The 25,026-nt window shown below is 41.7% G+C and overlaps 1 protein-coding gene across 1 annotated transcript in view; it reads left to right on the forward strand.

Annotated features, from left to right (window-relative positions):
* The window catches only part of AFF3 (ALF transcription elongation factor 3), a 327,140-nt gene that overhangs the window by 236,428 nt on the left and 65,686 nt on the right, over window positions 1–25,026 (forward strand). Inside the window, exon 9 of the mRNA XM_061998729.1 lies at window positions 10,690–10,730. Within this exon, the coding sequence (XP_061854713.1) occupies window positions 10,690–10,730 (41 nt within the window). The remainder of the gene's footprint in view (window positions 1–10,689; window positions 10,731–25,026) is intronic.

Raw genomic sequence — 25,026 nt, forward strand, 5'->3', positions numbered from 1 at the left:
CAAAGATCAGCCAAGCAGAGCACAGAGTCAGGTGCATCTTGAGAGAAGAGTTATACTGGGCAAATTATAACGCGACATTGCATAGCCCTATTCATCATTAGAACTATTTTTAGGTAGTGCTAATTGAGTTCACATATGCCATGTCCAAATGTTTTAACCACATTAAGTCATTTTAGTGTTGTGCTCCATTTTATTCACCTCTTCATCAATGCAATACTTGATGCTTGATCAGAAGGGAAAATGAGTGAAAAAGGAGAGGAGAACACTCAGCACTGAAAAAAAAAGTACAGAAGCTGCATCGTAACTGCAAATGAATTTCTCTCAAAAAAAAAAAAAGCCCTGATAAACATGTAAAAAAAAAAATCTTTCTGATAAGAAGTTTCTCACTCCACTGAGCACAGGAAACTTATTTCATGAAGTCTGGCTATGTGCAACTCTGACTGTAACCAAAACTGAACACAGCAGAGATAAGCAAAACTGGGAAAATTAAGTTTTGGGTTAAGGGATGCCTGGAACCTCAGGTGATTTTGTACTTAATCCAAATGCTCTTCTCAGCCCTCTGTCACTCTAACATGAGTGTGTTTTTAGGGTGAAGGAATAGCCGCAATAACAGCCTTATTCAAATTGGGTAAGTCCATTATTTTCAGTGTATTAGAGTAGCAATCTTTTTGCTATCCAACCTAACTAAAATCCAGAGTAAGATTTACACCAGCTGAGCCAAGCTTTTTTGTGGTTTGCCAGCTCTGGTTTTAAAATCTCTGTGACATCTAAATTTGCACTTCCACAAGGCATGACAAGACCAAGATTGCCTCACTGAAACTGTCAGATCAAACAAAATAAGAACTCAGTCTTGTCCTGCCAAACTTGGCTCACATCACTGCCTATCTTATAAAATCAGATTCAGTGTCTGGCATGCACTGCCAGGCAGGATCAAGCTCTAAATTTGAATGCCACCATCATGAATGGCAGTGAAAAAGGTTAGAGATCAGTTTGGCTGATCCCAAAGTTCTGAGAAAGTCAAACATGGCACTCCGATCTCCATGTTTCTCAATAGCAAACCTTTAAAAATAGACTGGAAAATAAAATGCAAGAGCATCTTCCTTGTCTCTTCATATGGATGTCGTGACTAAGCTAAGTTTTAGTCCTAGGAAATCTCCAAAGCCTGCCCTTTTCCACTATTATCTCCTTTTTCCAAGTCTAACAGTTTTTCTCTCTATCTACCTTAACTTCCTTAACTTCATCTTCTTGAAATCCTTGGTGAGGCTGATTTCCCTTGTGAACTTGAATTACTGTACTGTACTGTGTTGATGTGTGGGAACATATCCCAGTGCAATCAATTCAGCAGTTTCAGCTAATTTAGGCCATAAAAGAATAGATCCCACATCTCCAGGCTGGCTTTCACTTTTCTGTGTCTCTTGTCAGCTCTTCACCCCACTCACCTCCCCTCCTGCCAGAGAGGGCCCTTGCTGAAGCCAGCCACCATGCATGAGCCTTTGCCCCATTCAAACATGGCCACAAAATGTCTGTTTGCCTTCAGGCAAATTCACTCCAGCGTGCCTGTGAGAGAATGGTTAAATAACCAGCAGTCACAAATAATTTAGCGCACAAATGAGTGTCATTTGTAATATTGCAGCTATTAAAAACTGTAAGAGGAGAACATGCCCTGCTTGTATCTCTCTCACATATGTGTGCATGCAAACACAGACTCCAAGCCTCTCAGATAGGAGCTGCCTTTTGCTCTCTGTAAGGCAGAAGGCCAAGATCACTTCACTCCCTTTGGCCATTCAGCTCAGGCTTGGGTGGTGTCAGCATGAGAAGCTTTGTGAAGGAGATGTGGTGCACAGAGATGGATGACAGCAGAAGCAGAGAAAGAGGCAGCTGAGATGGTGTCAGAAAACGAAAGGAATGTGAAAAGGGAAAGGGATTAAGGGAATAAAAAAGAAATGAATGAATACAATCAATTGGGAGAAAAAGGACATTATAAAGGGAGTAGCAGCTATATTAGAACACAATAAGAAATAAGCACGAAGATTCAGCAGCCAATCCATCAAAACTAGAATTTAAGAGAAATGGACTGAGGAACCATTGCTACAATTTCTCCTGCACCTACCATGAAATGTCTCAGAAATAATCAGGAGTTTAGCCACTGCTTTCAATCAATTTAGGATATTATCCCCATCTTCTTTCTTATTTCCTAAGCACAATCCAAGCAGATACTTGGGTAGTAGCAAATGCTTCATAGTCGATTGACGTAGCACCTTCCTGGGAAGAGCTACCACCATTTGGGGAATTCAAGCTTGTATTTCCCATATTTTCACATATATGGGCTTTTAGAAAAAATCTACTTTAATTTCTGAGCTTTCAGACTTCCCAGTAAATCTTGTAAAGCCTGTGGCACAACACTGACATTTTTGCCTGTGATATCTTAAGTGTAAGCAGCACTTCAACCAAGTTACGTTTTCTCAGATAAGGAGAGTAATTCTATGAAGACAAAGGCGGTTTTCCAAGGTGACTGCTGCTTTGCTTGCAATGATTGAGACTCCAGTGTCATTGAAAATTAACCAAGGACTCTCCTTCTGCTCATCTCCGCTGAAAAGATTAAGGTTACTCATCTGCGTTGAAACTCCATGTGGTTTCTGGGGCTAGACTGCAGGAGAAATCTGAGCAGATGCAGGACAGAAGACTCAACATTTACAGATGTTTAAAATTCTCTGCATGGTTAATACCCATGCTGATTATACAGTAATTTAGAGATCCAAATCACTTAACAAGTATTAACTACTTAATACAATGCCCTTGAGAGGTATTGAGGTAGAGCTAAGCAAGAATTATTATCTCTGTAGAATTGACAGGGAGACTGAGACTGAGATGTGGCTTGTCTGAAGCCACATGGCAAGTCAGCTGCAAAGCCAGGATTAACTCTTGGGTCTTTCACTGCCACGTGCCGTGTTCAAGTCACTAGACTGTGCTGCCCCTGAAGATTAGTAAGGATTAATGGGCGAAGCAGAGGAGAAGGAACAATGTATGCCAGAAATATAATAATAATAAAACTCCAGGGTGAAAAATGAATACTGAGGTGTTGAAAGGCTCCGAGAAATCATGAAATCCAGAAAGAGTTTTATAGTTTCTTAAAAGATGTGGCTCTGATGATAACCAACTCTAAAAGGGCAAGGAAGGGAGATCCTTTTAAGTCTTAAATATTAAATAAATATCAACCAGACAGTGAAAATCACATTCACACATTTGTATTGCAAATTTACAGAGAAACACTCAAGCTGCTGTTTACAAGTGATTTTAAATCCCTCAGAAATTCACACTGGAAAGCAATCCTTAAATGAAGCTTCTAGGAACAGCAAGGAACATAGAATAATGCAGTGAAAGAAGGCACACTAGGAATCACTTACAATAAATTGCCTGACCTGAGCTCCTCGGGCAACTTCTCGTGGCCAGAAGACACTCATGGGCATTTCAACAGGTCAAGTCTGTAGATGTGAGAGGGTTTCATTACCTCTGTTTTGAGCCCTGAGAGAGCATCAACATTGCAACTCTGCAGCTCTGCACTCTTCAAAGAACACCAAAAACTGAAGAGAGTTTCAAGATGAGGAAAGAGGATACCTAACATATTCGGAAAACATGCCTTAGAGTGAGAGAGATCTGCGCGATGAGCTGAGCTTGTCTGAACCAGAGCTGGTGACTGGCTTGATCACAGTCTATAAACACCTGTGCAGGGAGGAGAGCTGTGTGGCTGGAAGGCAGCTCTGTCTCACAGGCAAAGGTATAACTTCCAGCACAAGAAGGTGCCTGTAAACAGAGTTGGACTAAACTCACATCATAACACGGAATGTGAAATCCTGTGCATGTGGTCGGACTGAGGTGTGGGTTCACCATAAAAGGATTATCCAAAAGTTTTGCTCTAGGTCCACAACAGCTCTCAGATCCGAAGCAGAAAAAAAACTCTGGAGAGTCCTGTGGCCCAAGTTACAGCATGTAGTCGGCTTGCGCTCTGTGCAAAATTTGCATCCTGGCTCTGCTAGTTTAGGAATAAACTGCATTTAAGATTAAAAAAACCAAACAAAACATTAAGAAATTAAACCAGAATCAGCACAGAAGACTTATGAAGAATGAAATGTGAAAGAAGACAGATACAGAAGTATTTATTCTTGTCCGGTTCCCAAGTGACAGTATATATAGTAATGACATCTTTCCTTAACCCTGGCTTGGAAAAAAGTGCATCTTAGTTCACTAACTGCTGTCCCAATACAGGGCAACATCCAGCAGCTTGGGTGGTTGCTGGTATGGGAGATGCTGACTTAGAGCATAAATGGTTCAGTGCACAGTTCCAGGTCAAACCCTACCACCCAAGGAAGACAAACAAGTTGCCCTGGAAACAATGTAATTTAGTCAATTGAGTAGAACCTGTTGGTACGCTGTCACCAAAGAAATGGTTCAAATTCTCACCTTGTGCACACCTGTGCCGTCTCAGTGAGATCTCTGGTATAACTGTAACAATTGCTGTAACAGAGCTCTCTCACGATAACAGCAATTAATTCTCAGGAGAGAAAAAATGGAAAGCAAGATGTCAATGGTCAATTTATTGGCCTTTATTTGCCAAAGCGTGCTGTGGGCAAGGCGTAGGAAAATGCATCCACAGTCAGCCTGCAGTGCCTCCAAGATGCTCTTCCAAACCCAGTAAAACATTCTTCGATAGTTCTCATTTGCTTCTTATCAAAAAATGCCTGCAAGCCCAGCAGTTTATGAAGCAATTCTGTTCCAAACAGGTTCAAAAAAAAAAAGGAAAAGGAAGAGAATAAAGAAAAGAAAAAAAGAGGGATTTCTGGGGACACTCCTGTATCTCCAGCTCAATAGCTTTATTCAACTCGTTCTGCTCGCTGCTCAGTCCCAATTACAATGATCTAGCTCACTGCTCAGTCCCAATTACAATGAAAGTATTTAATTTCCTCTTTGATTTCCCTTCAACAACAGATTGCAACTTGTGACACTTCAAGTAATTTTGGTAGCTCATTTAACACACACTGAAACCTGAATATCTGCTGATTATGTTCCCAAGCTCTGGCTTGTTGCAATAAAGGATGGGGAAAGGAGATGCAATCTCTGGAGACTGAGAACTTGAACATGATTACTGCTGGCTGAAAACTTGTTTTGTCCCAGTAGTCTTGGGGTACAGCTAGAATCTTTCATGAATGATTAATGAACTACAGACAGATCAATGAAACTCCACCCTAGATGTATTTGTAACCAACTCAGGCGGGGGTCAAAGAAGTCTAACTAGGTGGTATCCTGTAATTTGCAACTCTTGATGTAGTGAAACGGGGCAATTCATCTAATTTAATGTGGCTGGTTTCTCCAGCCCAAGTGCCTGGGTCAGCTAAGAAATTATTATTTTTCCCTTCCCTGCTTCCTACTCAGCATTGAAGTTATTATGTGGTGGATTGGCCTAAAATATCTGTGTCCATATTGAGAAGGACTTTCCTCCATCAGTAACCTGCACTGATTCAAAGAACTGAAAATGGAGGATCATACTTTTTTTTCTGGTGAACACACTCAATGACTTATCAAGAGAACATTAAGCTTCCCATAAAGCACTTTTTAATGGTAAGTCTTGGAGATCTTTCAATTCTGTCAGCATCATCAAACCTCCAAATCTTATTTCTTATCCCTAATTTCTATAACCAGCATAGTCACTTACTTCCAGGAATAATAAAGACTGTAGAACATATTCTCATCTTTCTTGATGGATGATGTGTTGGCCTCCGTAAAGTTGTTAACGATGTAAAATAAAATGCAAATTAAATAGCACAATCAAAATCAAGCTATTAAAAAATAGTCATACAGGCAGTATATGATGCAAAGTACCACCCTTTGCTTATATTGTTACACGGATAATACCAGCATATTAGAAACACAATAAATCACAGAAAGCTGTTTCTGTAGCCAGGAGTTTCTCAAACTGGGGGTCACGACCCCCCATGTTGATTCATGAATGAGTTTGAATGGGGTCACAAAAAAACTGTTAGCAAGAGGCAAGGGCAGATATCTCCCTCTAAGTTGAGCAGCCCAGTCCTCTAGCAGGGGAACAAGAGAGCAGATTGTAATTAGTGGCTGCAAGTATTTATACTTGCTAGGGAACCACTAACTACCTTTAATTACAACAGCTCGCTTTCTCCAGGAGAGGGGAGCAATATAGGCTAGAATTAAAATTGCCAGATAGTTACTAACTGTCTTTCATTGCAGGCAATAGATCTGTTTCTCCAGGGAGGAAGAATAAACTTGTGACTGGATCTTATTCCCCCATCATTTAGAAATGAGGCCATTACCAGCTCAGGGGGTCACACAAATATGCAATCAAACATGGCTGTATTTTCAAACCGTGTAAGAAAGAAATCAATAGTCTCATTTACAGAGTGTGTGACCACCAAGCAAAGAGTGAGGTGCCCCATGTAATCTGCATTGCATCCTGGTGAAGAAGGACGTTTATTAAAGGACTTAAAATGAGAGGCTAATTGAAAAAGTAGAATGATCTCACTGAAAAGTACTTACACGTTTCTCTCTGTTGCTGTACCTGTCATCTGAACTCACTTTCTTGCCCAGAAGGGATCACCTTTTCAAAGCTGTCAGCAACTGGATGTACCAAGATGGAAATTGAAGATCAGCACTTGAGGCTGCAGTTCAACACCACGTGGCCTGGCTTAGTTAGCATACCAAACAGATCAAGACAAGAATCCTCTCCTCTTCCCTCCTGAGGGTGGATTTCATCAAGACTGGAAGAGAAAGTATCCAGCTCTTCTCCCTCTCTCAAATTAGAGATTTTAGTGAAGGGATTTTTATCACAAGATTAATATGTACCCCACAATCCAATGTTAGGGGCTTTTAGTGTCATTATAGTCTGTGTTCACTTTCTTCAGGCCTCTGTAAGGTCCTTAAGCCCATGGCTACAGAGCAGTCTATCTTCTTCAGTACCTTCTGACTACTGCAGCCACCATGTACCTTGCTACAGGAGCACTCTCAAGCTCCCCAGAAGGGAGTCATAGCAATGTCAGGTGAAAGTGGCCTCACTGGTGGACGTGCCGTTATCCCAGCAGCATACATCTCCCCTGCACATTGTACCCAAGGTCCTGTTCACATTCTCACTCTGCATCCTATAATATAACACCCTCTCACTGGGGAAGCAGCTCAGAAGAGGGATCCAAGTTACAAAGAACATGGGGAAAAACAGACAGAGAGATCGCAAGGCGAAGGAAGGAAGGAAGGAAGGAAGGAAGGAAGGAAGGAAGGAAGGAAGGAAGGAAGGAAGGAAGGAAGGAAGGCCTTGACTGGCTTGAGAGTTGGGTAGAGAGGAACCTCATGAGGTTCAACAAGGACAAGTGCAGAGTCCTGCACCTGGAGAGGAACAAGCCCATGCACCAGTACAGGCGAGGGGTGACCTGCTGGAGAACAGCTCTGCAGAGAGAGACCCGGGAGTCCTGGTTGATAATGTGATAATATGAACATGAGCAAGAAATGTGCCCTTGTGGCCAAGAAGGCCAATGGTATCCTGGGATGCATCAAGAAAGTGTGACCAGCAGGTCAAGGGAGGTTCTACTACCCATCTACTCTGCCCTGGTGAGGCCTCGTCTGGAGTCCTGTGTCCAGTTCTGGGCTCCCCAGCTCAAGAGGGACAGAGAACTTCTGGAGAGAGTCCAGCACAGGGCCACCAAGATGATGAGGGGACTGGAGCATCTTTCTTATGAGGAAAGGCTGTGGGAACTGGGGCTGTTTAGTCTGGAGAAGAAGAGACTGAGGGGGGATCTCATTAATATTTATGAATATCTAAATGGTGGGTATCAGGAGGTTGGGGCATCACTTTTTTGTGTTGTATCTAGTGGCAGGACAAGGGGTAATGGGATGAAGCTGGAACACAAAAAGTTCCACTTAAACAAAAGAAAAAACTATTTTACTGTTAGGATGAGGGAGCAGTGGAATAGGTTGCCCAAGGAGGGTGTGGAGTCTCCTTCCATGGATGTCTTCAAGACCCACCTGGACGCATTCCTGTGTGACCTGCTCTAGGTGGACCTACTTTGGCAGGAGGGTTGGACTAGATGATCTCTGAAGGTCCCTTCCAACCCCTTCCATTCTATGATTCTAAGGAAGGAAGGAAGGAAAGGAAGAAAGCAAAGCTGGATCAGTTTTCCAACCTATTACATTGCACAAGCATATGAGTACCTGCAGTGTCCTGAGTCAAGTGTGGGAAACATTAGTGGCTTCTTGTCAGGGAAAAACTAGTTCTGGCTGCTGACAGAAGAGAAGGAGGAGAGGTAACCAAAATGGTATCTGTGAAACTTGGCCATGGAAGGGGGCTCTGATAGTGAGAGGAGTTTTGGGCCCCTCACTGCAAGGACATTGAGGTGCTGGCATGTGTCCAGAGACAAGCAATGAAGCTGGTGAAGGGTCTGAAGAACAGGTCTTACAAGAAGCAGCTGAGGGAACTGGAGATGTTTAGTCTGAAGAAAAGGAGACTGAGGGGAGACATGATCACTCTCTACAACTACCTGAAAGGAGGTTGTAACAAGCTAGGGGCTTGGTCTCTTCTCCAACAAGCAATAGAACAAGAGGAAACGGCTTCAAGTTGCGTCAGGGGACATATGGATTGGAGGTTAGGAAAAACTTTTTCACTGAGAGGGTTATTAGACACTGGCACAGGCTGTCCAGAGTGGTTGTGGAGTCACTATCCCTGAAGATACTTAAAAACCATGTAGATGGGGTGCTGAGGGGTGTGGTTTAGTGGTGGGCTTGGTAATGTGAGGTTAGTGGTTGGACTTGATGATCTTATAGGTCTTTTCCAACCAAACAATTCTTTGATTCTATGATTTTACAATTCCATGATTCTGTAATGCTATGATTCTGTGATCCAAACTGGGCAGCTTGAAACTCAAAATGGGCATAGCTTCCTGCTAGTGAGGGTGATTAGGCATGGGAAAAGATGAACCTGTGTTGGTCCAGAGCACTAAAGAAGAGATTATGCCATAAAACATTCTTAAACCTAAGGGTTGTGTCTCTTCTGCATTTGTGTGCAAGACATGGGATGAAATGGTCATAATGAGCCTCTTGCAGTGGAGAGAGTAAAAATGATGCCAGGCCACTGGACTGGAAAGGGGTTGCTCACTTTAAAGCCTGCTGTGTACTCAGTGGTGTGGATGGTGTTGAACCCAAAGAGCAAACAGATAAGATGGCCTATTGGAGACAGTAAAAAACACCAGACTTCCTCCCCCTTCCCTTCTTATTTTCCTAACACTAAGCAAAAACCCTCCTGCAAGCCATGCCACATTGTCTTCTGACAATTTGGAGTGTGATATACATGACAAACTACTTCTCCCCAGGGAATTCAGGAGGCACATGTTATTCCAGAAAGTTCCCTAAGTGGAAATCCTTCTTCTAAAATAAAGTAAAAATGCTTCTCAAAGCATTTCTGAACCTCTGTCAGATCTGTATGGATCTACTCAGGGGATCTCTTCACACCTTTCTGTGAAATGCTCCATAACTGCAAAAGTAAGTCAGGCTTTATGAAGCTTTTCTTTGCGGTCTGTCATCAGCATTTTGACTAGCCAGAAAGGCTACCTCCGTGCTTTCTGGTGTTGAGCAAGATGCCTGCAAGCCATACAGCTTGTCTGGACATAGGGATGCAGCCCCCAGCAGCCCAAGAAGCCAGGGAGAATGGTTTCAAAATGTATTTACTGAGAAAATTGACATTAACTTCCCTGCCCCTTGATTCTGTCCTGCTTAGCTTTTTATCACATATGTGCCAGGTGAGGTACTGCCTGGACAAGTACAACTGGGAAGGGGGCTCTCTGGGCAGCTCCAAGTAGAATGGAGGCTTGAAAGTAGATTTTGAAAACATTATAGACTTCATCTTTGCTTAGCAGCTGGTTACTGTACCGAAGCCATGAATCACACCATTTGAAGTGATTGAAGGAGGGGAAAGAATAATAATAATAAAGTGGCAAACTAGCTCAGGGATAGGCTTGGGAGTCCTATTAAACTTGAGAGGCTACAATTTCTATTCCCAGACCTGCTGGTTAACACAAGAACAAGCACCATGCTTTCCCACCCCATCCAAAGAGATGTACTAAGCAAAAACTGAGGAGCAAACCAGCAACAGGTCAATCCTGTACTGCTGTACTGCGTAGTCAAAAGTTGCCAGCAGATTAACATGGCAGCGCTTATGAATAGTCCACAGCAGCTCTGGCAAGCCTTGCAAAATTTATAATTATAGCTACAGGCTTCATCGCAAAAGGAACCAAATGTGTGATGATTGTTTCTGTGGAAGAATGGGAGGAGACTAATGGTAAAGGAGAAGGAGTGGGAGTGCGGAAGCGGGTAGAGGGGAAGGCAGAGAACTGAGCCCTGCTGAGTTTTCAGGGACCCGCAGAAAAAATCATCTAAATAGAGTAGTTCAAACCTCAAAATACTGTGCGGTGCTTTGAAAATCTCCTGGTTTATGGCATACTTAGCAAAGTGTTCTTACATTTACTATGCTGGAATGTCTATTTGACTGTAGACCCTCCGCTACTTTGCTCGTACTTTAACATTTTGGACACGTGACAAAAATGTGTGTAACGCATTTTTTAAAGTGTTGATTGTGCTCGTAATTTTCAAGTCAGAATATAAAATAAACATCTCTGCCCTTTCTTCCAGCAGGCAGCACAGAGATCTGCTCTCCGCGTTCTATCTGACAGGTACATTTTGTCATTTTTATGAACTATAAATTGCTTTATGAAACGTTGAGCCCTATTTATTGTGGCATATAACTCATAATCGGATTTTGTCCCCAAAGTATCTGTGAACTGGGATGTTAAACATTTTGCATGCTTGGATTTGTCATGCATGTGTAGAGTTTATTACTGCAAAAATCACAGTCTTGTTGTATTTCATACAGAGTATGCAGAATCCCTTGTTGTGATACCAAACGAGAGATAAGGAACTTACTGGAGAAGGCATGAATGATGCAGTAAATTCTGAGCCTTCGAGTTTGCTGAGATATATCTGAGCTCATTTTTCAGCAATAAGTACTTCATTTATTCCGAGATGTTCTCTTTTGACTTTTTCCAAATCCTTTCCCTGGGAATTACTCTTCTTTTGATGAGATTCTCTGTACATTTGATGCACAAAAACAATGCCCTTTTTTAGCACTTAAGTTTTGAGGAATTAGTGTATTTTGAGAAAATTAATTCCTTTTTTTTTTCCTCACTTTCTCTGGAACTGCAGCAGTGCTCCAGGCAGATAAGCAGGGGACCAAATCCTTAGACAGTGTTCAGGTTTTACTCAGCTCTTTTTCAAGCAAAAAAAAAAAAAAATCCATTAACTTCAATGGGAAACTTGCCCAAGTGAGGAATTCAGGATTTGGTCCATAGTAAATGTTATAGTTGGCCTGTAGGTCTGCGCAGGTATTTACCTTAAATGACTTTTATGAAAGAGGATTGATTGAAATATAAGGTAGCTTTCTAAGACGGTCCTGATTTCTTTTCCAGTTTTGGGAACGGGGGAGGGAAGAGGGAGGAGAGACTGTACATTTTAGTGCCTGTGAAAAAGAACTAGCAGATTTACATTTATCCACAAATGAGGTACTGTGTCATGCAGGCTGACACAGAGTAAATTTCCCCATGCCTTGTTGGCAGCCCCCTCTGCTCCGTCTGGCCCCCCGCACCCCGCCTCCCTGGGAATAAGCGGTAATTGACTCTGGAAGCCAACTCAGACCAGGATTTCTCCAGAGCAGAGCCTGTCACTTAGGCTGAATTATATGTTGTGCATGGATGAATAACATTTCTCTCTGCTCGGAGGCTAAGACCGCCAAAATTATTGACCTTCCCCCCCCCGCTCCAAGTTTACAAACACCATTTTGTTTAGGATTTTTTTTTCACCCTTTAAGGCAAAATACACCCCCAAGTGGAATTTATGGGATGAGGGCAAAATTGCTGGCATGGTTGTAGGGCATTTTCTGTAACTGGGACGAATGAAAAAATAACAAAACAAAAACCCCAGAAGGAATCAGACTCAGAATTATGCCCCTCCTCCTGGAGGTGTGCAAGCTCACCCCCAGGGCAAAGCAGCTTTCCCACAATACCATGACCAAAGGAAATGTGGGAGTTCTTTCTCAGCATCCTTGCCCTGGGCTGAATGAGGAACATTCCTGCAGAAATGCCCCTGGAGGTAGTTAACAAGACCCAAACCCTGCAGTGTACTATCTGTCTGCCCTAGAAATAAAAGTGGTGGTGATGGTAATAAATGGTCCCTACCTCATTAGGGTAGTGAGGGAGCTGGGTGCAGGCTGTCCTCATCCTTGGTGCAAAAGAGCTTAAATGTTACCCATCATACCTCACTTTTAGTATTTACGATGCGACATTCCCCTCTCTGACCCCAAAAGCATGCCCAGAGACCTACAGTTTTCCCACCTGTTCATCTACCAGGACACCCTCCTCCCCCCTCCCTCTGGACAGGGTTCTGGGAAGGCCACGGGTGCACCCTGCAAGCAAACAGGAGGGCAGGGGGCCAAAATCCCACACTGTGATGGCAGTTTCTGTCTAGTCTTGGCTGAAGTGAGGATGCCTATGATATTGCTGCTTAGTACTCGTGTCCCTGTAGCAACTAAGAGCTCCTGGTCACACACGAGTGCTTCCCAGCACCAAGGGAGGTGGCAGCTTAAATAAAGCTCTCTGTAATTTTGCCCATTAATTACTTTTGAAAAAATTATTTCCAGCAGTTCTTGCTGCGGTTTTTGCTTTCAGGTTCTGTTAAGAAGGTAGCAGTTAGAGCAGTTAGCTAAACTGAGAAAAGGAAGGGGAGGGGGGCAGGGAGGAAAGAGTTTTTATACTTGTAGCCATTGATTTCTTTAGTGTATTGCACTCAGTCTTGTTTTCAGAATGACACAGTAACCCCTAGCAGATTTATGTGCAAACACAAAGATTAGTGACCCAGAAGTTTGACTGAAACAGCTTTTCTGCTTCCAGAAGACAGGTTGCTCTGCACATGCACTGACTATTTTGTCAGGAAAGACGCACTGGCCCCATTGGCTTTTCATTCTATCATGAAAAACTCTCAGTTGTTTATACAGCACAGCTTGGTTTTAATTTTATTGTCCTTTTCAGTGAAGTGGTTTAACTGTACAGACTCTCAGTTTTTAGGACAGAGCAGAGCAAGAACTTAACTCCTATGCCTTAATGGTATAGTGCTAGCATGCCATCAATTGTCTGACTTACATATCCCCTGCCTGAATAGCTTTCAAATTAAGAAAAATGTCTGTAACTAAAATATTCAATGTGTTCTGTTGTTATTTAACAGTAAGTAGTGTGGTTAAGCCGGGTCTTAAACCTGCTTAATCCCACTGAGCTAAATAGATTTTATTATCAACTCCCATGGTTCCAGAACTCTGACCTTAAGGCTGAAAGTTAAAAGCTAATTTTTTTTTCAGTCTGTTCCACTAACCCAGAAGCTTGCTGGATAAATTTGCAATAGAGAATGTCCAGCTGTAAATTACAGCTGTTTGTAATCATACCCAAACACAATGCTCATTATTATTCTTTTGTTCTTTTTTGGCTGAAAAGCCCACCATGAGGGAGACCGAGACCGCACAGTAGTTAATCCACATATTACACTTACTTGCAGCTCATATTCACGTGCAAGATAACATTTTCTGTGAAGTAAAGATTTACAGTGGTCCAAGGGCACTTTTACTCCCCTAACTATTTTTATTTCTTTGTGCTGTAGTGTAGGCCAAGTGAGTCTGCTGAAGAGTTTTGAATGCTTAAAGGGAAGCACGTTACCACTGCTGAATTGCCTCTCTCGTTGTAATAGGGGAAAGATAGCTCATTCGCTGTGGTGCTTGGATGGCACTTAGGATACATGTTTAATTCACCATTGCAGTCTGTTATCCTTTCTGTGTAGTCACAATGGAGGAGGCAGGCCAGCCCCACTAGCTCTGTCCATACCAACCTCAGTACAGGCTTGCAGGGTAGATGGAGAGCTGCACCCTCTCAGCCCAGCAGCCATATGGCTGTGCTGGCAAGCCTGCTCATCCCAGCCAAAAAATCCTGTAAAGGGGCCAACTCACTATCTTACGTTCAGTACCTGATTAATATATACATGTCATCCAGACCTGAACTGTAAAGTACAGGCTATGATAGACCTTTTTGATTTACCACCTTGGTCTGCTAATAGACAAGGCATCTCAACAATAACAGGTTGACCTGGGACAATCCAGTCCATTCCCCTGGTCCTTTAAGCAGCCACAGGCTCAATGATGAGTCCAGTGGGATATGTAGTTGGGTCTTCTTCAGACAAAGCCACATTGAGATACACCATTTGGGTTGGGAGGCCTGGGGAGCAACTGCCTGTAAAGTGTTAAGCTAACAATAAGAAGCAATTTAGGCTTTTACTAGATCACTCAAAGCAGAGAGGCATCTGTCTTATCAGCCTTAAAACTTTCAGCAGATCAAGACAAAGATTTATTGTTCTTAAATATCTGCTTGAGCTGTGATGAATCAAAGCAGTTAAACTTGTGATACTCTATAGTAAGCAAATAGTCCAGCAACAGGTAGCGAAAATACTCACATGCTTCGTATTGCTCACATATTTATGTTTGCCTTGGACCAAACTTTTTGACAACACTGCCTTTCACACTGTGAGAGTCCTCCAACATGAGAAGCTACATGGTCAGCTTATCAGTGGAGTTACTCAGCTATCTGACTGGCTGGAAAAGCTCAATCTGCTGGGTCTGTGTAATCACTGATAGCTGAGGGAAAGCCTTGGCTCGGGACTGCTGATCTGGGTCCCAGCAGAGAACGACGGAACTGAGATCACAGGCTCCACAGGAGTCAAAGGTTGGCCAGAGAACAGTGTACACACACAGTGTCCACTGCCACAGAAACAAAACACACGACTCTTGCAGCATTAGCACATTGCTTAAACTTTCAGGATTCTCTTTGAGAGGAAAAGAGAATATCTCCAAAGGGGGATATGGTTTTATCATTTATGTCTCACATGAAAGCTTGGCTGTTAGAAGCTGCTGGTGTCCGACAGTCGCAGCCCTCCCACATGGTACAGGGTAGCAAAGGGCAACTGCTGCTAGAAATAGTCTAGAATTTCTGAGGCCTCCTAGTTACAGAACTTGAAGGAGGAAGTATAATGATATGTTTTGTATAAAGGATATTATTTCCAGTATTGGAGACTGCTGTGAATTAGTGGAAGAGCCTGGCGTGAAAAGGAATAGATATCGCTCTAAAACTGGGACTCCCTTTATTTATCTTGCAAGCAACATCTGTAGCACTCTTCTGTTCACTCTTCGATATTTTCCCATACTTTTACTATTGCTGCTGTTTGCTTAGAATTGTTCCACCATAGCACCAAAGACATAATTTGGATGTATTGCAGTGCTGCATGAAAAGGTGGACCAGAGCTGTCCCAGGAAATTGTAACAATTCTGAGCACCAGCTAGCAATACTGAATATTGAAATTCCTTTAGTGTTCAGAGAAAAAAAGAAAAAAAAAAAAGCTAAGAAGTATTTCTTTCTTCAAGGAAGTGATAGCATTTTGCTATATTGCAACAGCCAAATATTTCCCACCTCCCTGTGTGCAACTCCATGCATTCTCAATGGCTCCCCAAAAGACGATTGGTTCTAGTTCCCAGAAGCATTTTCAATTTGAAAAATACCTATGTGCTAAAAGAAAGGTCTGAGTAGTAATTTCTCATGTATTTTCTTTGGCTTACTAGGTCTTTTAAGAATCAGTGTGTGGATAATTACAGAATTGATGTGAAGGGGAAAAAAGACAAGGTGCAGGTCTGTGGTCTTTCATATATTAGTAAGGAAAAAACAGGTCCCATTGCTAGCTGGCAGCATGAAGAATATGCAAAGTGCTATTGGGAAGAAGAGTGTATATGTGTGCAGCATATGAAGTGCCTCAGCATATGATTAACCTCACTGGGTATGTAGTAAATAGTAGATAACCATGATCAAAAAAGTATTCATGTGATTTATCAAACCGAGCAACTGTGCATTTTGCAGTGAAGCAGGAGGTCAATCCTGAAATCTAGGGCAAGTAGAGCAATAGGAAATTGCAGGGACTAAGAAGTTAATCATACCGTTGGACCGCTTCCATCTGGTTTTGAAAGACAGAGTCAGTAGAGTGCTAGTGAGGATGCTTCACGGCAACAGATCAGGAATTAATTTTTTCTGCAAATCTTCAGCTATCATTTGCGGTAACACAGGCTTATAAAAATGTAATTTAATTTCTTGGGAATAAATCACATAGGACAAGAAGTGTGAGAGTGGTTTTTTTAATGTGTGCATCTGAGGAAAAAAAAAATGAGAGAGTAAGAGAAACAGCAAAAATCCAAGAGGAAACAAACATTAACAATATGAAACCTGGAAGGCATAAATGGCTGACCGGTTAAATTGTGCACATAATTGTCTTTGAAAAATCAGTTTGCAGTTGGGAAACTTCTACATTTTTATGATCCTTGGAGGCATAATCATGTCTAACCTGTCCGTCCATCTTCATCAGTGTGGGTCAAGGGAGCACTGACTTAAAGTATTGTTGAATTGATGACCCGAACACTGCCCCCATATATCATGAGTACATAGCTATGGGCAGTGAATTTGTTAATGAATTCTGTTTTTCTTATTATTGGTGTTACTTATGATATTTCAATGAGACCTGAACATTATGCTCCCCTTGGGCAATGACAGTCCCCCTAGGCAATGAACATGTTGTAAAATAAAGGGGATTTTAACCTTGATAGTAACTGATAGCTAAAACTTGCTTTATTCGAAAAGGTAGGAGGACAGTTAGTTGATAACATTATGGCTTTCTTACTACAGCAGTGGAATAAAAGAATAGACACACCTATACTAGAAAGGTGTATTGTACTGCAAAAGTGAAATCTCATAAATATATTTGTACCTATTTCCTGCAGTCTGGAGAAAGAGAACTCTGGTTTACAGCATCAATAGCAGGAAAACAGGGACTATACTGTTACCACAAATCACCATGCTTTCATTACCACCTTATTTTAAGAAAAGTTGCAAATTCATGGCAAGCATTGGCACCTCAGCCTGGTCCAGTAACATGATGGTAGCTTGGGGGTACCACTGACCCTTGTGTGTTTGTGAATCATGTCCTCACTGTAGCTCAGGCAGTCTCCAAAGCGGGTGCAGCAATGCAAAGGAGAATTTTCAGTTCCCTTTCAGTGAGGCAGTAATCAAGGCAGCAGATGGAAGGAGATCCCCCCTTCAAGCTTTAATCACTCAGTAACCAGCCAGGCACAATAGGGTTCTCTGGCATTAGTTCCAGGGATGACATGCTCCCTCCAGTTTGTTTTTCCTGTTTTTCCAAAGGTGGTTTAGGAATCCCATCTGAACTTCTGGGTTGGCCTTTGTCCCCACTAAGCCTATCTGCCTTCTGCCCTCTGTATTCTTTCATTTAGTTTCAAGGGCATTTCCTCTTTGTGCTTGTTTTTGTTCTAACCTTGGCAACAATAGTGGCAAAAAGGAAAAGGGAACCCTGGTTTGCTATGGAGAGAGTGGGAGCATTCTGCAGTCCCACGCAAGAGCTATGCTTGTTCCCAGAGTGAGCAAGGGACTCCTCAGCACAATGTCTTCAGGAGGCCCCAGTGGGGACAACACATGGTCTGTAGCTCAGTTGGCCCTTTGCTCTTTGAGGGATGAAGAAGACACTACACAGAAGTAGAACTGGGGACAATTCCCTCACAGGCAAAAAAAAAAAGTTATAAAGGTATGTACAAAGAAAGAGATGCTCTGTGATTTCCCCATGAGGATGAATGTCTGACTGAATCAGCCCTGAAATGCTCCCGTCTCCTCCTTTTTTTGTTGACTGCCTCAATTTTGATGTGATTGCAGTAAAACTTTTATCCTTCCTTCTCCTCTTGGAGAAGAGTTGGATTTCTTTTGACATTGAGGATGGGTTTACACTGTTCCGGGTTTCTCACATTGCAGAGAAAGAAAATGTGAGTGTGATCTTCGAACAACCTGGGTTTCATCCCAGAGAAAAACTGAAACATTTGTGAAATCTGACAGAGCTCTTAGGACAGAAGACTAGTTTCCCACTTAGCTATTTCATATATGCTGCTGTGAAGGCAGAGCAACAGAAGGTAGGGTCTTACAGCTCAGTGTGGTCCACTAAGTCTCAAACAAATGCTTTACCTTGAAAAGCATCACACCTGAAAGGTTCCAGGTATGTTTGGTAGTACCTCTAGAGAAGTGCTTGACTAAGAAAGCCTTGGGAAAGACTCACATCCAGAACTGCCTGAGAAAAGGATCAGATTCACAAAACTGTTTTTGTCTCCTCCCAGACTCTTATTCTTTTGCCAGTATTTTCATCTTCCTCCACAATTGCATGCTGGGTGATACATGCAGTCCATCTCATGGCCACCCATGATATTGGCCCAAAAAAATACTAAGTCTTCCAAGAACTAGCATCCTTGGTACTTGTGACCAAATTCCTATTGAAAAGTCTGTGAAGGGGATACTCTTCTGCTGTTCCATTACAAATCACTGTAGGTCTTACTTTTGGAATCCTGGAGATCTGAGGGGCTGCAAAAGTCTCATCCCATCCCAGGAATTGTTTCTTTCCTTCCTCCTACAAAATAAGCTAAATCTAAACAAACAAAACCTCCTTTCTTTCTATACAGTAGATTTAAATCTAGATACTGAAGCAAGACCACATTAAGAGAATTTCTGTGCCCTGCAGAGCTCCCAAAGTAGGGACTTGATCTCACATTCCTGATATACCCAGATGCCAAATTAAAATTGTTGTGAGTTTTTGGTGAGCAAGGAATGTTATACTTAGCTGTAGGGCTTGAGCTGGTGAAAAAGGAATACTTTTTCCATGTGTGTGAAAAGTCTTTCATGCAGACATGGGGAGAAGGAGGTATGTTTATACACATTTCAGGCAATGCTGACAAATTGGCTTTGCATGCAAACTTTTTGGCTTACCCATGTAGTTTGTGGCAGCAGGGAGCAATTTTTTTTCATGGTAAATGTGAAAAGTAAATAGAAAAATGACAAGTTTCTGGTTCAATTTGATTGAGAGGTTTTTTTTCTGCATGAGACAGAATATTAAATCATAGAATTGTTTTTAATGTTTTGAGTCCCACAGTAATTCTCTTTTTGGTTCATCAGTGGCTCTCATCAGCCCACACTAGCAGTGATTCTTACTTTATACTGACCATAGACTTTGAACTCTCTTTTAAACTTCGGTGACCAGACTTTCACCAGTATAAAATGCAATAGCTACACTGATCTCAGTAGCATTATCTGAGTTTTCACCCACTGAGGATTTGACTTCAGCACTTGAGAAATATTTCCAGCTTTTAAAAACCACATCACTACGTACTTGCACTTCCAACGGTTGCACAAGTGAATCATTTTGAAGGAATGCACTCGGTGTGTGGATCAGACATCAGGATTCGGTTATGGTTCCACTTCAGCTCAGCTGGACTATTCACCAGCTCCCCTGACATTCTTGCTGGCAACCTGATGAGTAGGGCTCCAGGGAAGGTACTCAGGCTCTTGAACCATTGGAGTCTTTTTGATGCGAACCAAGTCCCAAAAATCTCAAAAGTTTTCCAAAGTTGCAAGGTTTTTTTGCTCAGTTAGCACTTCAAGGAGGTCTATCTGGTCACATTTTCTTTACAAACTATCAGAACAACCACTTTCTGGTTTATTTTTCTTTTTTATTGCTTTCCATGGAAAAAATCAGAGTTTAAAAGATTCCTTCCAAACTGGAATAACGTGAAACTTCAAAATCCTCCTCAAAATGGGAGACCTTCTTTCTCTCAAGGACTCTATTTATAGTAGGCTGCCCTTTTTGCAGTCAGAGAGAGGACAGATCATATTATGACTGTGTGCCCTCGTGTGTTTTTAACTTAGATATAAAATTAGATCTGGCTCGAAACTAGGTGTAAAGAGTCTAAGTTCAGACATTACATTTTTACAACCTGAAAATGATATCATTTTGAGAGGCAGAAATAAATAGAAATTACTTAAAATAAATTAGATCTTTTTCCATGGGATATGATTTAAATGTGACACATGCTATCCTAACATAGTCTGCAATCTTCTGGTACTCTAACAAAAAAAGAAAATTATTTGTTTTAAAGGTAGGTATTTTATACCTTGTGAAATGTACTTTACGTACTGGTGCATCTTCTGAATTAGATTGCTGTAAAAATTTTAAAGGTCTTTTTCAGTCTTGACTCGGGCACAGAACTTTTCTTCATGCTGACAGACTGCCTCTCACACATTCACACAGAAGAGAATAGGGTCTTTTCTGTGGCAATCTAGCAACCAAATAATTCACAAATAGTTCTCACTTATTATTTACTGGCACAATCAAGCATAACTGCTCTAAATGAACAAACAGTTTGTCAAATTAAAAAAAAAAAAAAAAAAGAAAAAGCCAGCAGGGAATTGGGGTTAAAGCATCCCATAATTCTGATTTACACAACAGTCAAATCACCCCGGAAAATTCATAGAGACCTGCCAAGTAAATTTCTTGCTTTGCAATGATCCTTTAAGACACTATTTTGCTCTGGCTCTGACGTCACGCATACCCAGGGAGATCTGTGTTGTTTCATACCCAGGCAGGTGATGGCTGCTGGCAGTGCAAGCACTGGTGAGGGGCCAGCTAGAGCCTGGCTCCCAGCATCCCTTTGGGAATTTGCTTGCCTTTCCTGTCTTCTTCCTTCCTACAGCCTCTTTAGAGAGAAAAGAAGAAAACCAGACACAGAGCCTCTGTTACAGGCATCTCCCCATACTCAGCCCTAGATCTCCACTATTTCCCAGAGCCTCTGTTGCTGGTTCTCTGGATGCACCTCATGGAGTCTTCCTGTCTTGTTTGCCCAATTGCCTTTTCCCTATTCTTCAAAATCACCCTGATCCTGGAGAACCTCCTGAGCACTCTCATCTCCCGCCAATCTCTTCCAACTGCCCCCAGTCTCAGGGGCATGCGGTGTAATACAAGCACCTCTGGTTTGCAATGTCATGAGCAAATTCTGGCAGAGGTTACCCAAGAACCACCCACTGTTGAAAGGTTGACATGGCCTTCATTCTGGGAGGGAGGCAACCTCTCTTCCTGCTGTGCAAGAGAAACAGCAGTGGTGGGGGGACCCACTCGTATTGTTTTGCAGCCTCACAGACACCAGCATGTGCCTTTGGCAGACACATGGTGGAACATAGCCCAGCTGGGCAGCAGTAGCAGGCTGGCACTGCCATCCACCCAGACAGGGCTGCCTCTCAGCTGCTGGCCCCACAGTGAGGTGGTCACGCCATCAGCCAGACATGGGGAATTCCTCTCTGCACCTTGAGTCTTCTCCATTCAGTTTCCCACAATAACCATCACTCTTCCCTGATAAATAGTGCTCTCAAATATTGATTTCCTGAAGCCACTTCTTTTAAGACCATGATGTCCCTTTTTCTAAAACTTAATAAGCTTGATACTGACCACGTGGACTTACAGTGGGTTTGTAAATATTTGTATCTTCAGTATTACTCCTTTGATAGCAGACACCAGGACAATATTTCCCACATTAAAAGGGCTCTTGGGCAAGGTTTTGAAACTCTGGCCAGGCAAAAATAGTTGCCTGAAGGAAGAAGAAAAACCTTGGAGAATTACCAGACTCTTTTTTTTTTAATTTCGAGACAAATGGACTTTTCAAACTTTGCCCTGAAAAGAGATCTGGTCACGACCTACTATAAATCTCATATGGCCATTTAAAACCTCACAGTGCTCAGGTTAAACAGCATTGCACCAGACAAAACCTCCAAGGCCTGGGGACATTGCTGCGGTTTTTCCCTTTCAAGCTTGTACATTGTCCCCATAACATATTGCCAATGTTCACAGGACCAAATGAGACTGTGGCCTTTCTTTAATGTACTCAGAGCTCTTGTGTCAAAAGCCTGTGAGGTCAACAGGAAAACATGGAAGGAAATCTCAGCTGAGTGTTGATCTTTCCCAGGCTTCCTGGCAATTTCCAACTTCTCACTCTATTGTTTTCACTTAATAAGATAAAGTTTGTCCTCTACTCAATATATATATATATATGTGCACACACATAGCAAAAAGAGTTACGACTCAGAAAATGAGCAATTTTGTAAAAGCCTGGCAGATTCCCAGTCTGCTGAACCTGATAACAAGCATAGTCATTTTTCCAGTTTGAAACAATTTGGTACAAACCCAGCTCATGCAAACAGCTCTCAGGATTCCAGCGTAAAGAGGTACAATGTACAGAAAAGAGGAGTGATGGGTTTCTGACATGAAAGCTGTAAACTACTTTTTTTAAATAGGAGTGCTGAAAGGTGGAGCTTTCAGAATAACCTAATTTGGGACTCCTCCAACTGTTTGATCACCCTCAGCTTTTCTCCTCATCCTCCTACTGAAGGGATTCACAGCAGGGAAACTCTCTCTATTAAAGGTGGAGAGGAAAGTGGCAACTGCAAAGTTGGTTATGCAAACCTGGAGAACAGTTTGAGAAGACAGAAAAACCTAATCACTTCTCAGAGATTATAATCTCTACAGAAACATACTGTGAACTCTGTGACCTCTGGTTCAACTACTCTTTTTATGCCATTTTCTCTATTAGCATGTTATCTGCTTGTCAGTTGCTGCCAAATTTTAACCTCAGACCACTGATATTTTCTGAGTATTGCATAAAAATGTAAGAATTTACCTAAAATAGTTATAAGGGATTTAATGCTGGTGGAAAGCTCTAGGTTGGTACCTGATTATCCAGGCATTTCCCCTTTGTGATGCAAGGATATCTGGCCCTCTCCTGGAGCCTTGCATTGTCCCCATGTGTATTCTTTATGTGTATGCAGACAAAGGGCACTGTTAAAGCAGGCAAGTGCCTTAGCATTAGATAGTTAGCTAATCTGAGTTAACACCACATCATTTTCTAAGAACTGCATTTTATTCTTTTCTTCCATTTGGTCAAAACATAGCATTAACTATTTATTACTTTTACAAAAGCCATACCAAATTTCTGTTATTGGCCACTATACATTGCTGTCCTCCTCTGAATATATAAGGTCTAGCAGGTTGGTTACAGCAAAGTTGCTGAATTACCCCAATTTGGGATTTATGGCCAAAAGACTAGTATCACTGTGCAGCAGCAGTAAATTGGGAATCTGGTTTGAATTGTTCATATGTCTGTAATTTACCACACCAGTCTTTTAAATACATTACAGCAAACTCTATGAATACACCACTGGCCCATGTGGAGAAGTCGTACTTACAGTGCCACAACACAGTCCTTGACTGCTTTGGAGTTGAGCTGCACTAGTGTTCAGTTGTTGAACTGAGAGGTTAGCTTGAAAGTACCGGTAACTGCAGACTCTTTAACTGCATGGATCTGCCAGTCATTTCTCCAGTTAATCCAAAATCTGTAAGGATTGAAAAGCAGTGAAACGTGGTTAATCTGGCCAACATGAAAAGGGAGATCATGGAGGGAAGGTATCATCTGGAAAGAGAAAAGACAAGACTCCGATAGGTTAAGAAGTTCTGTGCTATCTTTTATTAAGGCCATACCATGCATGAAATAATAGATTTTATTATACTATTTTCAAACTGTGAGAGGCCACAGTTTGATTGAGTCAAAGCTTAGCTTGTGTGAATGTACTTTCTGCACTTGTACTGGAAAAAATAATTATCCCCAAAAGTCATTCTTTTGTTTCAGAAGTGACACCCAGCTCACATGGCAACTGCGATTTTTAAATTAACAACATATGTTTCCAAAGCTGAGATGCAAACAGGGTTTGCTTAGTTAAAAAGTGACTGTCTTTGGTTTATCTTTCACCCAGTAAAGGGCTTGTTAAAGATACCATTGCAACCTTGAGGTTTGTTTGGGTTTTTTTTTCAGCTTAATTGCTAACTAAGACAGCATTTTGATAGCTTTGTTTCAATCTTAATACCATCTTGTAGAAGGTAAAGTTATTTAGTTGATTTCAGGACCACATGACTGAGAAGTATCTTAAGTTACACACATCTTTGGTTGATATGACTCATCTTACAACTGGACTCAATAAGTGAGCTCTGTATACAAAAAATGAGCAAGCAAACATAAAACACATCACCATATTAGCAGAACCACAACAAGATAATTAACAATGGACAACAGAGTCATCAAATCAAAGTCACAGTCAAGACTGAAATTGACGAATCAGAGCTTTGAGTTATCAAACAAACACATTCAATGCAGAAGGTAATCAGCTTTAAATTATAAGCTTGACATGGGATGGAACTACATCCAGTTTTGCATCAGGAAAAAAAGTGAAGAGAAACCAGCTCAAGTTTCGACCAAGATCCCCACAAACATTCAAGTCAATGCAAGGCATTGAGTAAGGCAATCAAAGGCTATATTCTTCAGTCCTTGCCAGTGGTGCATGGAGAACTGGTGCTGTTACTGGGAAGTACACCCACCAGAGCAAACTCATTAGCAATGCACAGTTTAGCATTTCCTTTTCATGTCACATGATTATTATGTATGATTAGTCTTCTGCTCTTATCTTCTGGACATCAAACTCAGATCAGAGGTCACTCTGAAAATCATAGGCTGTTGCAGCTTTTAAATTATTGATGCAACATTTATGAAAATACTTTTTGAAGAATTACTATGTAAGAACTATTAATAACTTTTTGGAATACTTCACCAGCAGTAAATGGTAGATTTAAGAATCTGGCATTTGCTGCTACTCTTGAAAACAATTAATAGAGACCTTTTTTCCTTTTTTTGGCCAAACACCAAAACCCTTATGCACACGTGAAATAAAGAGAGATCCTTTCCTTAAAGGAAAAGAAAGCCTTTGGACCTGTGCATCCTAAAGACCTTTATTTCATGTGGTTGCTGCCTGCCAGCACAACACAGCAGAAGTCTTCTTCTTGGTGATCCAGAGAGGTGGCAATGCTTCTCACATCCTTTATCCTGTGTGTTTCACTGCATAGATGGAGCCTGGTTTCCTGAATGTG

Source organism: Colius striatus, chromosome 1, assembly GCF_028858725.1.
Source record: "Colius striatus isolate bColStr4 chromosome 1, bColStr4.1.hap1, whole genome shotgun sequence".
In the NCBI taxonomy this organism is placed as follows: Eukaryota; Metazoa; Chordata; class Aves; order Coliiformes; family Coliidae; genus Colius; species Colius striatus.